General features: G+C 42.8%; 2 protein-coding genes across 3 annotated transcripts in view; one reads left to right on the top strand and one right to left on the bottom strand.

Annotated features, from left to right (window-relative positions):
- LYRM7 (LYR motif containing 7) overlaps positions 1-4,661 on the bottom strand; it is a 31,140-nt gene extending 26,479 nt beyond the window's left edge. Inside the window, exons 1-2 of one of the 2 annotated variants that reach the window (XM_070793210.1) lie at positions 2,742-4,661; positions 1,174-1,376 (exon numbers count right to left, since the gene is read on the bottom strand). In XM_070793210.1, the coding sequence (XP_070649311.1) occupies positions 1,174-1,376; positions 2,742-2,928 (390 nt within the window). In that variant the 5' untranslated portion in view covers positions 2,929-4,661. The remainder of the gene's footprint in view (positions 1-1,173; positions 1,377-2,741) is intronic. The other variant, XM_070793209.1, reaches the window with a different exon arrangement.
- Positions 4,662-4,821: 160 nt separating this feature from the next.
- HINT1 (histidine triad nucleotide binding protein 1) lies at positions 4,822-11,506 on the top strand. The gene is made up of 3 exons (XM_019964584.2): positions 4,822-5,035; positions 9,941-10,045; positions 11,186-11,506. Exons 1-3 carry the CDS (start codon positions 4,925-4,927, stop codon positions 11,348-11,350), a joined length of 381 nt encoding a protein of 126 aa, XP_019820143.1. The 5' UTR covers positions 4,822-4,924; the 3' UTR covers positions 11,351-11,506.
- Positions 11,507-16,086: the final 4,580 nt, after the last annotated feature.

A 16,086-nucleotide genomic window follows, 5' to 3' on the forward strand; every position in this document is an offset into this window, starting at 1 on the left:
AACATGTTCATTATATGAAGTCATAGAACTATGTGGTAGGCAGGATAATGGCCTCCAAAAGATGTCCCTCTTTAAATCCTAGGAACTTCTGAATATATTATTACCATGCATGACAAAATGGACTTTGAAGATGTGATTAAGTATTTTCACAACTTATTGACCAGAGATATATTATGACACCTTTTGTTACCCGAACATTACTGACTGGAGTGTTTCAGTATTCACTTACATAATAAATCGCTGGCTACAGGCGTTAAGTTAGTTTCTGCAAAAATCCCCAGTCGATAATGTGCTAAGATGGGGAAGTTTATCCTGGGTTTTCTGATGGGCACAACCTAATAATCACAAGGATACCTGTAAGTGGAAGCAGGAAGCAGAGTCAGGGAGAGGTTTGCAGATGTTCCCCTGTGGTCTTGGAAGATGGAGGAAGTGGAAGATGGGTGCAGGTGGCCTCTAGAAGCCAGAAAAGGCAAGAGAACCATTCTTCCCTAGAGACTTTAGAAGGAATGCAGCCCTGTGGACACCAAGATTTTAAGCCCAGTGAAATCCAATTTGGACCTCTGACTTCCAGAATGTTACTGGCTTGTGGCCCCTTCCATCTTCAGTGCCAACAGCAGAGCATCTTCAATCTTTGACTCTCACACCTGCTTCCATCATCAAATCTCCTTGTCTGAGTCTCACTCTCCTGTATCCTTCTTTTATTTAAAGGCATCCCTGTGATTATATTTGGCCCATCTGGATAACTGAGGAATCTCCCCACCTGAATACCTTTAATTTAATTGTATCTGCACATCCCCTCTACCATGTAAAGTAACATTTTCACAGGCTCCAGGGATTAAAACATGGAAATCATGTGCCTACCATACCAGTTTGGGTGAAGCTTATCAATAAGGATGAAATGGAAGGAAATGAAGTAGGAGAAGCAGCGATGGGCCTGATCACTTAAGAGCTTATTAGCCAAGTTAAGGACTTTATATTTAATTCTATGGTGAAATGTCTTACTGGCAGGAGACTAACATCATAATTTATATTATATAAAAATCATTTTGGGTAGTATATAGCAAATGGACTATAGTAGAAGCAAATAGGCAAGCCAGGAGGCTCTTGAAGTACTCCAGGGAAGATATGGTAGTGACCTGGTGAGAAGGGGAGGTGAGAAGTGATTAGATTCACCTGTGTTGAAAATCCACAAAGAAGAGTTGATGACTTCAAGGATTTTGGCTTGAGCAATCTGGTGAATGGTACTACAGTAGAGGCAGAAGGCTGCTGGAATAGGTTTTTAGATTGTTGTGGAGGGAATAAAAATAAATTTGAAGTGCTTGGTAGACATCCTACTGAAGGTAGTGAGTAGGCATAAATATGCTTCATACACCAATCTGGAATTAAGAGGTTGGGAGATAAATATAGACAGTCATTACTCTGTAGATGATAAAGCCTCTGATTTAGTGAAAGATGACCATAATATTTATTACGCCAACCCATACAAACTCTTTTCAATGTTTAATTTTGACAATTTCGGTCATAAAGTTGCAGGAATGATAGAATGTACAAACACCTTTCACTCAGTTTTCCCTAATGTTAACATTTTACAATAGTTGCTTTATCCTCTTCTACTTATCTGTATCTTGACATTTTTGAGGATGTCTTTACTGTGTGACCCCTGAAGAAGGGAATGGCAACCCACTCCAGTATTCTTGCCTGGAGAATTCCATGGACAGAGGAGCCTCGGGGAATACAGCCCAAGGGGTCGAAAAGAATTGGACACGACTAAGCAACTCCAGTACTCTTGCCTGGAAAATCCCATGGACAGAGGACCCTGGAAGGCTGCAGTCCATGAGGTCGCTAAGAGTCAGACATGACTGAGCGACTTCACTTTAACTTTTCACTTTCATGCATTGGAGAAGGAAATGGCAACCTACTCCAGTATTCTTACCTGGAGAATCCCAGGGACGGGGGAGCCTGGTGGGCTGCCGTCTATGGGGTCGCACAGAGTCGGACACGACTGAAGCGACTTAGCAGCAGCAGCAGCAGCAAACAACTAATGCTTTCACTTTACTGTTTAAACAGTGAATTGCACACACCATATCCCTCTACTCCTAAACACTTCAGTAGGTGTCTTTCCGACAGAAAAAAAAGACATTCTCTGGCATCAGTGGTTCTCAAAGTGTAGTTCCCAGGCTAGAAGCAACTGTATCACCTGGAAACTGTTAGAAACCTGCTAATAAATTACAGGGCTCCACCCCAGATCAACTGATTTTGATAATTTTGCTGGATGTTTGTGGGGAAATTAACAAGATTTTCAAAACTGTTTCCTAATTTGTACACATTATTTAGATTTCACAAATTGTTCCAGGAATGTCTTTGATACCAAAAATACCAAATGAGACACTTTTGTGATTAAAGAGGGCCACCATCAATAATTTCACCAGGGCAAAGTGGTAAAGGTGTAATTTTTCATAATATGGACACTTGGAAATTAGGTGTTAGCTAGAGAAGAGGGCCAGGAGTGGAATCCACACTGAGAGGCCTGGAACAGAGGGCTCACTATGAAGGGAAAATAGCATCCAGAGAGGTAGGAGAGTAAAGGCTGTTGCTGAAAAGAAGGAATGGTCACAGAGGCAAATGTTGCCAAGAGGTCAAGTATAATGGCAACTGGAATTGCCTATAGGATGTTGTGTGAAACCAAATTGGAAAAGGAGTACATCAAGGCTGTATATTGTCACCCTGCTTATTTAACTTACATGGAGAGTGCATCACGCAAAATGCTAGGCTGGATGAAGCACAAACTGGAATCAAGATTGCCGGAAGAAATATCAATAACTTCAGATATGCAGATGACACCACCCTTATAGCAGAAAGCGAAGAACTAGAGAGCCTGTTGATGAAAGTGAAAGAGGAGAGTGAAAAAGTTGGCTTAAAACTCAACATTCAAAAAATTAAGATCATGGCATCCGGTCCCATCACTGCATGGCAAATAGATGGGGAAATAACAGAAACAGTGACTGACTTTATTTTGGGGGGCTCCAAAATCACTGCAGCCGTGAAATTAAAAGACACTTGCTCCTTGGAAGAAAAACGATGACCAAAATAGACAGCATATTAAAAAGTTGAGAGATTACTGTGCCAACAAAGGTCCATATAGTCAAAGCTATGGCTTTTCCAGCAGTCATCTATGGATGTGAGAGTTGGACTCTAAAGAAAGCTGAATGCTGAAGAATTGATGCTTTTGAACTGTGGTATTGGAGAAGACTCTTGAGAATCCCTTGGACTGCAAGGAGTTCCAACCAGTCCATCCTAAAGCAATTCAGTCCTGAATATTCATTGGAAGGGCTGATTCTGAAGCTGAAACTCCAATACTTTGGCCACCTGATGCAAAGAATTTACTCATTGGAAAAGACCCTGATGCTGGAAAAGATTGAAGGCAGGAGGAGAAGGGAACAACAGAGGATGAAATGGTTGGATGGCATCACCAACTCTATGGACATGAGTTTGAGGAAGCTCTGGGAGTTGGTGATGGACAGGGAGGCCTGGCATGCTGCAGTCCATGGGGTCGCAAAGAGTCAGACATGACCGAGTGACTGAACTGAATAGGATGTTGTAAGTGGAGTTCCTTAGTGATCTTGATAAAAGGCAAATAATTTTAATAAAGAACTATAGACACAATAGAGAAGGCAATGGCACCCCACTCCAGTACTCTTTGCCTGGAAAATCCCATGGACGGAGGAGCCTGGTAGGCTGCAGTCCATGGGGTCGCTAAGAGTCAGACATAACTGAGCGACTTCACTTTCACTTTTCACTTTCATGCACTGGAGAAGGAAATGGCAACCCACTCCAGTGTTCTTGCCTGGAGAATCCCAGGGACAGGGGAGCCTGGTGGGCTGCCGTGTCTGGGGTCGCACAGAGTCGGACACAACTGAAGCGACTTAGCAGCAGCAGCAGCATAGACACAATATATAGAAAACTCTTCTTAAAAGGAGCAAAGATATGGAGGGGTATGTGGGGCTTAGGAAAGGTGTTGCTCCTTTACGGTGGGGCATCTTACATTATGTTGATTACTGCTGGGAATAATTCTTTGCAGAACAGTCCACGGAGGTTTGGCTTCCCTAGTGGCTCAATCTGTAAAGAATCTGCCTGCAATGCAGGAGAGCCGGGTTCCATCTCTGGTTGGGGAAGATCCCCTGGAGAAGGTATTGACAACCTACTCCAGTATTCTTACCTGGAGAATCCCATAGAGCCTGGTGGGCTAAGTCCATGGGGTCACAAGAGTCGGACAAGACTTCGTGACTAAACCACCACCACCACCACCACGGGAGGTTTACAAACTACTGATGCCTCCAGAGTTTGATTTAACTGGTCTGGGGTGTGGCGAAGTTCAGAGATTTTTTTACATGCTACCCAGGTAACTGTAACGTGCAGTCAAGGTTGTGAACCACTGCTAGAAAAAGAAAATTAACGCAGGGGGCTTACTTGCTGGAGCTAAGACCTATGTAGCTGAGAAACCAAGTATCACGGTGTCTCTGCCCGCAAAAACGGCCAGTACTGCTTAGGTTTCAAATCTTTTCAGTTACAGTATCCAATTTTTCCTACAAGCGTCCATAAGACAAGCGAGGGACTTTCTGCAGTAACTACGCTCCTCGAGAGACAAGAAAGGAAGAAAGAAAAACGACCTTGGTGCCGATTGCTGGGTCCTGTCATCGAGAACCTCTCTTTGGCTGGGTCTCGCTCCCGGGTTCCCCTAGAGCTCCCGCGCGCAAAGCAACACCCGAGCGCAAGTCGCCAGTGCGCATGCGCACGAGTTGCTGGGGCGTGCTAGTGGCGTGTCCCTGCGCAAGCTTGTCGGCTGGCTCCCGCCCTCTGCCCGCGCCCCCGGCTCCTCCCTCCTTCCGACCTTCTCCCCGGCCGGACGCACGGGAGGGAGGCAGAGATGGCAGATGAGATCGCCAAGGCTCAGGTCGCCCGGCCTGGCGGCGACACGATCTTCGGGAAGATCATTCGCAAGGAAATCCCAGCCAAAATCATTTATGAGGATGACCAGGTAGGCTCCGGGCGCCGCGTCGCTCGTGGGCTGAGACGGGGCAGGCGCCTGTGGACACGCGGGTTTCCCGTGGAGGGGAGGGATGGGAAGGGTCGGCGTGCGCCGGGGAGAAGGGAAGACACGGGGCCCTCTCCTGCGGCCTCGGCCTCGGGCCCCCAGCCAGCGGGCAGGGCCGCGGTCGCTCCGAGGTGGCCGGCCGGCGCGTGCCGGCGCTCCGGTTACGCGTTATCAGCCCGGGGCGCGGGCCAGGCCGCCGGGCGCTCGCGGGCCCGCACCGCGGGGTCTGGGCGCACGCGCGTGTGTGTGTGGAGGGGTGGGGGGCGCTCCGGGTCCTCCGCTTGGGCGCCCGCCGGCTCCCGGGTTACCTCGTACTTCAACTGTTAAGGAATCTGACAATCTCGCCAGCGCTCTGCCTGACAGGGAGAAACCCGATCGCACCCTGACTCGGGCCCAATCTCCGCGATCTCCCGCTCACAGCCGGCCTGCCCGGGCGTTTCCGGGCGCCTCTCCCCGCCGCATTGCGCTAGAGGCCGGGGGCGCACGGCCTGGGGGCGGCGCAGACGCCCTGGGCCTCCGCGAGGGACGCTCACCGACGGCCACCCCTTGACCCCCACTCTGCTTCCCCTCCTCTTCTCGGGCTTCGAACTCCCAAGAGTGAACCTGCTTCTGGGATTTGCTTTCCTTTAGGCCCTCCCAGGAAGGAATACTGATCAGTATTCCTGCAGTATTTTACAGGAAGTAGTTTTATGCCAAAAGATTAAGAGTGTCGCTTTTCATGACCTCACTGTAGGTTGAAATGGTTTTAGAAAGGCCGAGTTCATTTGACTTTGAGACATCTTGTGTAAAATATTTAGTGGGAGGTTATATTTTGGATCTCAGATAAAGCTGGACAGGATGGCTGATTTAGATAAAAATTTTGTAACTTTTTAATAAATTCACTATGAAATATAGACTATAAGGAAACACCTAAGTTTTAATTCCTCGAGGTGAATTTATTTACCCTTTTTATCTGTTAGGGAAATTCTTTTGTTTTAGAAAATGTGTATTTCTTTAAAAATACTTTTGCTGCTGCTGCTGCTAGGTCGCTTCAGTCGTGTCCGACTCTGTGCGACCCCATAGACTGCAGCCCACCAGGCTCCCCCGTCCCCGGGATTCTCCAGGCAAGAACACGAGTGGGTTGCCATTTCCTTCTCCAGTGCATGAAAGTGAAAAGTCAAAGTGAAGTCTCTCAGTCGTGTCTGACTCTTAGCGACCCCATGGACTGCAGCCTACCAGGCTCCTCGGTCCATGGGATTTTCCAGGCAAGAGTACTGGAGTGGGCATTGCCTTCTCCAAAAATACTTTTAGTTGCTTTTAATAAGTGATCGTTGACATACTGACTTTTGAACCATCTGAGTTCCAACAGTATAAACAGCAGGAAGCAGTCATGATACAGCATATTTGTACAGAGCACCAAGTATAATTACCCGGAGACAGTTAGCAGGAAAAGGTTCTATTAAGAAGCTTCTGCCTTCACTAGAGAACAAGATTCAAAACTATTCAAGGGGTATGTAATTAGTCTAAATGTTACCTATCCTCTTCATTTCTACAAAATAGATATATTTCCTAAGTAGTTGAGTAAAGTGGGAAGAAATTAAGGTTAGATAATCAGTAAATTTCTTATTATAAAAGTGATCACTGCCATAAAGGAAAAAAACCAGGAAATTGCACAACTAGGGCTCCTAACCTCTAGAAGGGGGGCACTAGAATCAAAAGATTTCCTTTGAGTGGTGCTGGGAAAGCTGGACTGCTGCTGCTGCTGCTAAGTCACTTCAGTCGTGTCTGACTCGGTGGGAAAGTTGGACAGCTGCATGTAAATCAATGAAGGTGACCACACCCCCTCACACCGTAGTCAAAAATAAACTCAAAATATCTTAAAAGACTTAAACCTAAGACATGATGCCATAAAACTCCTAGAAGAGAACATAGGTAAAACATTCTCTGACATAAATCATACCAATGTTTTCTTAGGTCAGTCTCCCAAGGCAATAGAAATAAAAATAATAAACAGGTACAGTGGTTTAAGACTTTGCACTCACAATGTAGGGAGCCTGGGTTTGATCCCTAATTGGGAATGGGCTTCCCTGATGGCTCAGATGGTAAAGAATCTGCTTGCATTGCAGGAGACCTGGGTTTGATCCCAGGGTTGGGAAGATCCTCTGGAGAAGGGCATGGAAACCCACTCCAGTATTCTTGCCTGGAGAATCCTCATGGACAGAGGGGCCTGGTGGGCTATAGTCCATGAGGCCCGTGGGGTCACAGAGTCAGACACGACTGAGTGACTAAGCACACACAAAACAGATCCCACATGCTGCAACTAAGAGTTTGCATGCCACAACTAAAGATCCTGCATGCAGCAGCCAAGACCCAGCACAGCCAGGAACCTAATCAGATTTACAAGCTTTTGCATAGCAAAGGAACCATAAAAAAGACAACCTATGACTGGGAGAAGATATTTGCAAACTATTTAACTGACAGGGGCTTAATTTCCAAAATATACGAATAGCTCATTGAGCTTCCCTGGTGGCTCAGATGGTAAAGCATCTGCCTGCAATGCGGGAGACCTGGGTTCGATCCCTGGGTTGGGAAGATCTCCTGGAGAAGGAAATGGCAAACCACTCCAGTACTCTTGCCTGGAGAATCCCATGGACGGAGGAGCCTGGTAGGCTACAGTCCACGGGGTCGTGAAGAGTTGGACACGACTGAGTGAGCACAGCCATTTAAATAAATAATAAAAAAATAAACAAATGGAACCTAATCAAATTTACAAGCTTTTGCATAGCAAAGGAACCATAAAAAAGACAACCTATGACTGGGAGAAGATATTTGCAAACTATGCAACTGACAAGGGCTTAATTTCCAAAATATACGAATAGCTCATACAACTCAACAACAGAAAATACCCCAATCAAAAAATGGCAGAAGACCTTAATGGACATTTCTCCAAAGACATACAGATGGCCAGTAGGCACATGAAAAGATGCTCAACATCATTAATTATTTAAAAAATGCGAATCAAAACTGTAATGAATCAGAATGACTGTCATTAAAAAGTCTGTGAAAAATGGTGGAGAAGGTATGGGGAAAAGGGAACTGTCTTAGACTGTTAGTGGGAATGTAAGTTAGTACGGCAATATGGAAAACAGTATGGAGGTTTCTCAGAAAACTAAAAATGGAATTACCATATGATCCAGCAATCCCACTCCTGGGCATATACCTAGACAAAACCATAATTCAAAAAGACAAATACATCCCTGTGTTCATAGCAAAATTATTCACAGTAGCCAAGATAGGGAAACAACCTAAATGTCCATCAACAGATGAATGGATAAAGAAGATGTGGTACACGTATATACAATGGAATTCTATTCATCCATTAAAGAGTGAAATAATGCCATTTGCAGCAACATGGATGCAACTAGAAATTATCATATTAAGTGAATTAAGTCAGAGAAAGACAAATACGATATGATGTCGCTTATATGTGAAATCTAAAATATGGCACGAATGAACCTGTCTACAAAACAGAAATAAGACTCACAGACACAGAGATCCAGACTTACGGTTGCCGAGGAGGAGAGGGGAGAGGGGGTGGAATGGGAGTTTGGGATTTGTAGATGCAAACTATTACATTTAGAATGGATAAACGAGGTCCTACTCTGTATAGCACAGAGAACTATATCCAGTATCCTGGGATAAACTATAATGGAAAAGAATATTAAGAATGTGTATGTGTATAGCTGAATCATTTTGCCATCCAGCAGAGACTGGCACAACACTATAAATCAACTGTGAAAGTGAAAGTCGCTCAGTCCTGTCCGACTCTTTGTGACCCCACGGACTATAGGTCCATGGACTACTCCAGGCCAGAATACTAGAGTGGGTAGCCATTCCCTTCTCCAGAGGATCTTCCCAACCCAGGAATTGAACCCAGGTCTCCTGCATTGCCACTCCAGTGTTCTTGCCTGGAGAATCCCAGGGACGGCGGACCCGGGTGGGCTGCCGTCTATGGGGTCACACAGAGTCGGACACGATTGAAGTGACTTAGCAGCAGCAGCAGCAGCTCCCGCATTGCAGGCGGGTTTTTGTCAGCTGAGCCACAAGGGAAGCCTAAGGATACTGGAGTGGGTAGCCCATCCCTTCTCCAGCAGATCTTCCTGACTCAGGAATTGAACCAGGGTCTCCTGCATTGCAGGTGGATTCTTTACCAACTAAGCTATCAGGAAAGCCCCCCAAAACTATACTTCAGTAAAAAATATGAAATTCAAAATTAAAAAAAAATTCCTTTAGAAATTATGTATATGCTGGTAGCTGAGGAATGAATAGTAGTTTAAGTTAGACAAAGTTGGGGTTATGGAAAAAGAGGATCTTTGCAATAGAGGGAAAATCAGTTGAGAAAGCCCTGAGGGTGGAGAGAGGTGGAGTGTGACTTGAGCAGGAAGAGTTGCATGAGAATATATTGGAATAGTAGACAATGACTAGCATGCCTAATGGCTTCTCAACCTTTGGATCTTGGTTAAAATGTAGCTAGCTCAGAATGGTTGCCCTTGACCACCCAATCAAAATTAGGTTTTTCTGTGATAATCATTTACTGCACTTGTTACTTTTCCTTTGTAACTTGTAGATCTTTGTTGTATTTTATAACATGTGGAATCTTTGGTTAAGTACGCCTTTATGTGTTTAAAGTCAGTCTTCCCATTAGACTGTCAGTTCCATGAAAAGTTCCATGAAAAGTATTGTGTCCACTTGTGATCTCCTACCACTGGGGAACCCCAGTGTTTCTCCCATGGGGTTAGTGTGAAAATGATAAATTTAGGCTGTAAGACTATATATGGAAATTTTGACTTGTTTCCCCCTTTTTTCCAGTGTCTTGCTTTCCATGACATTTCCCCTCAAGCACCAACACATTTTCTGGTGATACCCAAGAAATATATATCTCAGATTTCTGCAGCAGAAGATGATGATGAAAGTGTAAGTACATTTACTAACATTATTCATTTTTTTTTGCTTTTTAGATTGGGAGACTAAATATCACCCTTAAGGTTATGTCACATTTTTGTTTTCCTAAGGGCATACTGAGGAAAAATGGAAAATCATTAGGGCTTCAATGCAATGTATAAATAGTGTGATTTTTTAAGTGAGATGTAATTGACATATAACATTATATTAGATTTAGGTATACAACATATTGATTTATGTATATACAACAAAATTATCACAGCAAGTCTTGTTAACATCCATCACCACAAATTCTTAAACAAAAAGGATTCTAAGCAAGGATTAGTTGGTGAGACTCATTTTTCCTTAATAAGAAATAGTGTATCATATAGGAGAGAGTTCATTGGCTCTTGTATTAATGCATTAAAGGAAAGAAAATTAATTTGATTTTACCAGGATGTACAGGCCTCAATTAAAATTTTTCTTAGTGCTCTTTGTGGTAGATGATATACTTGTTCATAACTGCTCACTCTTCTATGTAGGGGTGCATTATACTTCTGGCCTCATTGATGTTGGGCCTGGTCATATGACTTAATTTGACCAATGAGTACAAGCAGAAGTGATACATGTCTTCTGAAAAGAAGTTAATACCTGGTCTGCCATATTCTCTCCAATCTCTGCCACTGTGATCATATAGAGACTGTTCCATCAACTTGGGTTTCAAAGTGAAAAAGATCTGGAATATAGAGCCTGGTTGACTTGTGATCAACATGGAGTGAACAAAAGAAATGTATCTTTGATGTAAACCAGGTTTTTGGGTGGTTTGTTACAACAGCATAACCAAATCTGTCCCAACTGATAATATGCCCCCATAACAAGCAAGCAAGGTGTCTGCTTTATAAGAAAACTTAAATACCACTCGGAGTATGATCTTAAAATTGTTTTAATTAAGCAGATTTATGTCTATAATTTGTTTATTGAAATTAGTAATTAATAAATACCTAATAGTATTATATTAGGATTTAAAAATGTTTCCAAATACTTGCCCAAAGTCTGTTTCAATTTAGTAGCTTTAAAATTTTTCAACTTGGTAGTTTGTTACATGATGACAAGAAACTATAAAGCTATAAATTACTAGTGCTTAAGAAACTTTTTTTTTTTTTTCCCCCACAGCTTCTTGGGCATTTGATGATTGTTGGCAAGAAATGTGCTGCTGATCTGGGCCTGAAGAAGGGCTATCGAATGGTGGTGAATGAAGGTTCAGATGGGGGCCAGTCTGTCTATCATGTTCATCTCCATGTTCTTGGAGGTCGGCAGATGAACTGGCCTCCTGGTTAAGTGTGCTATAGGGATAATTTTGCCTTTTCTATGATCAGGTTTGCAAGTTCCAATATGCTAAACAAGTTGTTTTTTTTTTTTGCCTGTGTATGGAGGTATTGCAAAAATAATTTTTAAAACCCATACATAATAAAAGACATTGTTGCATGGCCTGAATTCTGTATTTGACTTACTCTTAAAAATATGTTTGTTGGAATGTTTGAAGGTAGAGTTCATACCTGGGAAGGTTTTATTTTTTCTCCCCAAGGAGGACTCAGCATCATGTATGTGGTTATAATGGTGTGACTGATGTTTGAAGACAAGTTTAAAAATGTCATAAATTTAGCTTCATCTTTGAAATATGCTTTTTAGAGTAAAATATCAGTCCAGGGGAAGATTTTATAATCCAATTTTTTTTTTCTTCCTACGAACAAAGGAAGTGATGTGATTGATCTAGAAAGTGACAGTTGTGGCACTAGAAATGCTTGGTGTCCAGCTCACATGTTTTCCCTGGACTATTGGAGATAATTCGGAAGGGATGAAAGTAGGTTTCTCACAGAAACTTTGATGGTCATATGAAGGCATACAGTAGTGTTTCCTTATTACCCTAACACTGAGTATTTATTATAAAGACTTTGAAAATATATTATTTAGAATTAATTCTCCAAATTGAAAACTCATTGTTTTGAATGTGTACGTGCACACTAGCAAAAATATTTTTAAGTTTTGCATGAATCTGACTATGTAGAATTGAGGTAGGTAAATCTCAGGGTCTGAGATCTTAGGCAGACTGACACTTATTTTTGGTCTTGCCATGTACCCTAGCCTTTCTGGGGTTGTACGGGCCAGATGGCTTTGCTTCTCTGCTTTCCTTCACATAGGCACTTTCCAGTTTCTAAAATTTATTTAATATTCCGTATCTGCTTTTGTCTCTTTGCTCATTTTCTTTATAAGTTCCTTCCATTTTTAATCCCCAAGACCATTTTAGTAGATTTTGACACATTTTATTGCAAATTTTTTCTTCCAAATTTTTTAATTTATTGGTGATTTAAAAAAATTTGGGGGGTAGATTAGAGATACTGGCTGTATATCTTACAAGGGAATTTATTTTCTGTCATTTTTACTTTGTTTATGGTATTTAAAATATAAAGTTTATCAAATTTTAATTTAGTTCACATTTTTAAAGGATTTATTAAAAAAGAAAAAATTTCCCCTGATACTGTATAGCTTTATGTATTTTTATGACTTATTTTATGAGGGAAGGTCTGGGGCAGGGGAGGAGTTTTGGAGGGACTTGTGCCACTGTAAAAAAGGTAATAACGATGGGACTTCCCTGGTGGCCCAGTGGTTAAAAATCCACCTGCTAGTGCAGGGGACACAGGTTCAATCCCTGGTCTGGGAAGATCCCACATGCAGTGGAACAACTAAACTGATGTACCACAGCTACCAAAGCCCAGGTGCCTGTAAACCATGCTCTGCAACAAGAGAAGCCACCACAATGACAAGCCTGTGTACTGCAACTAGAGAGTAGCCCCCCCACCCCCCCGGAACTAGAGAAAACCCACATACTACAGATACCCAGTGCAGCCCCAAATAAATAAAAGTACAAAATTTTAAAATGTAATAATGCCCCAAATCTTTCAAGCTAGGCTTCAACAGTACATGAATCAAGAACTTCCAAATGTACAAGCTAGATTTTGAAAAGGAAGAGGAACCAGAGGTCAAATTGCCAAGCCTGTTGAATCATAGAAAAAGCAAGAGAATTTCAGAAAACATCTGCTTCATTGAGTGCACAAAAGCCTTTGCTAGTGTGAATCACAACAAACTGCAAACCTTAAAGAGATGGGAATCAGTTCAGTTCAGTTCAGTCGTGTAAAACTCTCCGACCTCATGATCACAGCACACCAGGCTTCCCTGTCCGTCACCAACTCCCGGAGTTTACTCAAACTCATGTCCATTGAGTCGGTGATGCCATCCAGCCATCTCATCTTCTGTCCTCCCCTTCTCCTCCTGCCCCTAATCCCTCCTAGTATCAGAGTCTTTTCCAATGAGTCAACTCTTTGCATGAGGTGGCCAAAGTATTGGAGTTTCAGCTTCAGCATCAGTCCTTCCAATGAACACCCAGGGCTGATCTCCTTTAGGATGCACTGGTTGGATCTTGCAGTCCAAGGGACTGTCAAGAGTCTTCTCCAAAACCACAGTTCAAAAGCATCAATTATTCGGCTCTCAGCTTCCTTCACAGTCCAACTCTCACATCTATACATGACCACTGGAAAAACTATAGCCTTGACTAGGCGGACCTTTGTTGTCAAAGTAATATCTCTGCTTTTCAACATGCTATCTAGGTGGGCCATAACTTTCCTCCCAAGGAGAAAGAGTCTTTGAATTTCATGGCTGCAATCACCATCTGCAGTGATTTTGGACCCCCAAAAAAAGTCAGCCACTGATTCCACTGTTTCCCCATCTATTTCATATGAAGTGATGGGACCAGATGCCATGATCTTCGTTTCCTGAATGTTGAGCTTTAAGCCAACTTTTTCACTCTCCTCTTGCACTTTAATCAAGAGGCTTTTTAGTTCCTCTTCACTTTCTGCCATAAGGGTGGTTCATCTGCATATCTGAGGTTATTGATATTTCTCCTGGAAATCTTGATTCCAGCTTGTGCTTCTTGCAGTCCAGCGTTTCTCATAATGTACTCTGCATACAAGTTAAATAAGCAGGGTGACAATATACAGCCTTGACGTACTCCTTTTCCTATTTGGAACCAGTCTGTTGTTCCATGTCCAGTTCTAACTGTTGCTTCCTCACCTGCATATAGGTTTCTCAAGAGGCAGGTCAGGTGGTCTGGTATTCCCATCTCTTTCAGAATTTTCCACAGTTTATTGTGATCCACACAGTCAAAGGCTTTGGCACAGTCAATAAAGCAGAAATAGATGTTTTTCTGGAACTCTTGATTTTCCGATCATCCAGTAGATGTTGGCAATTTGATCTCTGATTCCTCTGCCTTTTCTAAAACCAGCTTGAACATCTGGAAGTTCACGGTTCATGTATTGCTGAAGCCTGGCTTGGAGAATTTTGAGCATTACTTTACTAGCGTGTGAGACGAGTGCAATTGTGTGGTCGTTTGAGCATTCTTTGGCATTGTCTTTCTTTGGGACTGGCATGAAAACGGACCTTTTCCAGTCCTATGGCCACTGCTGAGTTTTCCAAATTGGCTGGCATATTGAGTGCAGCACTTTCACAGCATCATCTTTCAGGATTTGAAATAGCTCAACTGGAATTGAATCACCTCCACTAGCTTTGTTCATAGTGATGCTTTCGAAGGCCCACTTGATTTCACACTCCAGGATGTCTGGCTCTAGGTCATTGATCACACCATCATGATTTTCTGGGTCGTGAAGCTCTTTTTTGTACAGTTCTGTGTATTCTTGCCACCTCTTCTTAATATCTTCTGCTTCTGTTAGGTCCATACCATTTCTGTCCTTTATTGAGCCCATCTTTGCATGAAATGTTCCCTTGGTATCTCTAATTTTCTTGAAGAGATCTCTAGTCTTTCCCATTCTATTGTTTTCTTCTATTTCTTTGCACTGATCACTGAGGAAGGCTTTCTTATCTCTTCTTGCTATTCTTTGGAACTCTGCATTCAGATGCTTATATCTTTCCTTTTCCCCTTTGCTTTTCGCTTCTCTTCTTTTCACAGCTACTTGTAAGTCCTCCTCAGACAGCCATTTTGCTTTTTTCCATTTCTTTTCCATGGGGATGGTCTTGATCCCTGTCTCCTGTACAATGTCATGAACCTCCGTCCATAGTTCATCAGGCACTCTGTCTATCAGATCTAGTGCCTTAAATCTATTTCTCACGTCCACTGTATAATCATAAGGGATTTGATTTAGGTCATACCTGAACGGTCTAGTGGTTTTCCCCACTTTCTTCAATTTAAGTCTGAATTTGGCAATAAGGAGTTTATGATCTGAGCCACAGTCCACTCCCGGTCTTGTTTTTGCTGACTGTATAGAGCTTCTCCATCTTTGGCTGTGAAGAATATAATCAATCTGATTTTGGTGTTGACCATCTGGTGATGTCCATGTGTAGAGTCTTCTCTTGTGTTGTTGGTAGAGGGTGTTTGCTATGACCAGTGCATTCTCTTGGCAAAACTCTATTAGCCTTTGCCCTGCTTCATTCTGTACTCCAAGGCCAAATTTGCCTGTTACCCCAGGTGTTTCTTGACTTCCTACTTTTGCATTCCAGTCCCCTATAATGAAAAGGACATCTTTTTTGGGTGTTAGTTCTAAAAGGTCTTGTAGGTCTTCACAGAACCATTCAACTTCAGCTTCTTCAGCGTTACTGGTTGGGGCATAGACTTGGATTACCATGATATTGAATGGTTTGCCTTGGAAACGAACAGAGATCCTTCTGTCGTTTTTGAGATTGCATCCAAGTACTGCATTTGAGACTCTTTTGTTGACCATGATGGCTACTCCATTTCGTCTAAGGGATTCCTGCCCACAGTAGTCGATATAATGATCATCTGAGTTAAATTCACCCATTCCAGTCCATTTTAGTTCGCTGATTCCTAGAATGTCTATGTTCACTCTTGGCATCTCCTGTTTGACCACTTCCAGTTTGCCTTGATTCATGGACCTGACATTCCAGGTTCCTATGCAATATTGCTCTTTACAGCATCGGACCTTGCTTCTATCACCAGTCACATCCACAACTGGGTATTGTTTTTGCTTTGGCTCGATCCCTTCATTCTT

The sequence above is a fragment of the Bos indicus genome, chromosome 7 (genome assembly GCF_029378745.1).
Source record: "Bos indicus isolate NIAB-ARS_2022 breed Sahiwal x Tharparkar chromosome 7, NIAB-ARS_B.indTharparkar_mat_pri_1.0, whole genome shotgun sequence".
Taxonomy (NCBI): domain Eukaryota; kingdom Metazoa; phylum Chordata; class Mammalia; order Artiodactyla; family Bovidae; genus Bos; species Bos indicus.

Bases quoted from the DNA above. Each gene is read 5' to 3' on its own strand.
- HINT1 (XM_019964584.2), top strand. From the start codon at position 4,925: ATGGCAGATGAGATCGCCAAGGCTCAGGTCGCCCGGCCTGGCGGCGAC. The intron at 5,036-9,940 runs GTAGGCTCCGGG...CCTTTTTTCCAG, and splicing joins TCATTTATGAGGATGACCAG to TGTCTTGCTTTCCATGACAT. The intron at 10,046-11,185 runs GTAAGTACATTT...TTTCCCCCACAG, and splicing joins CAGAAGATGATGATGAAAGT to CTTCTTGGGCATTTGATGAT.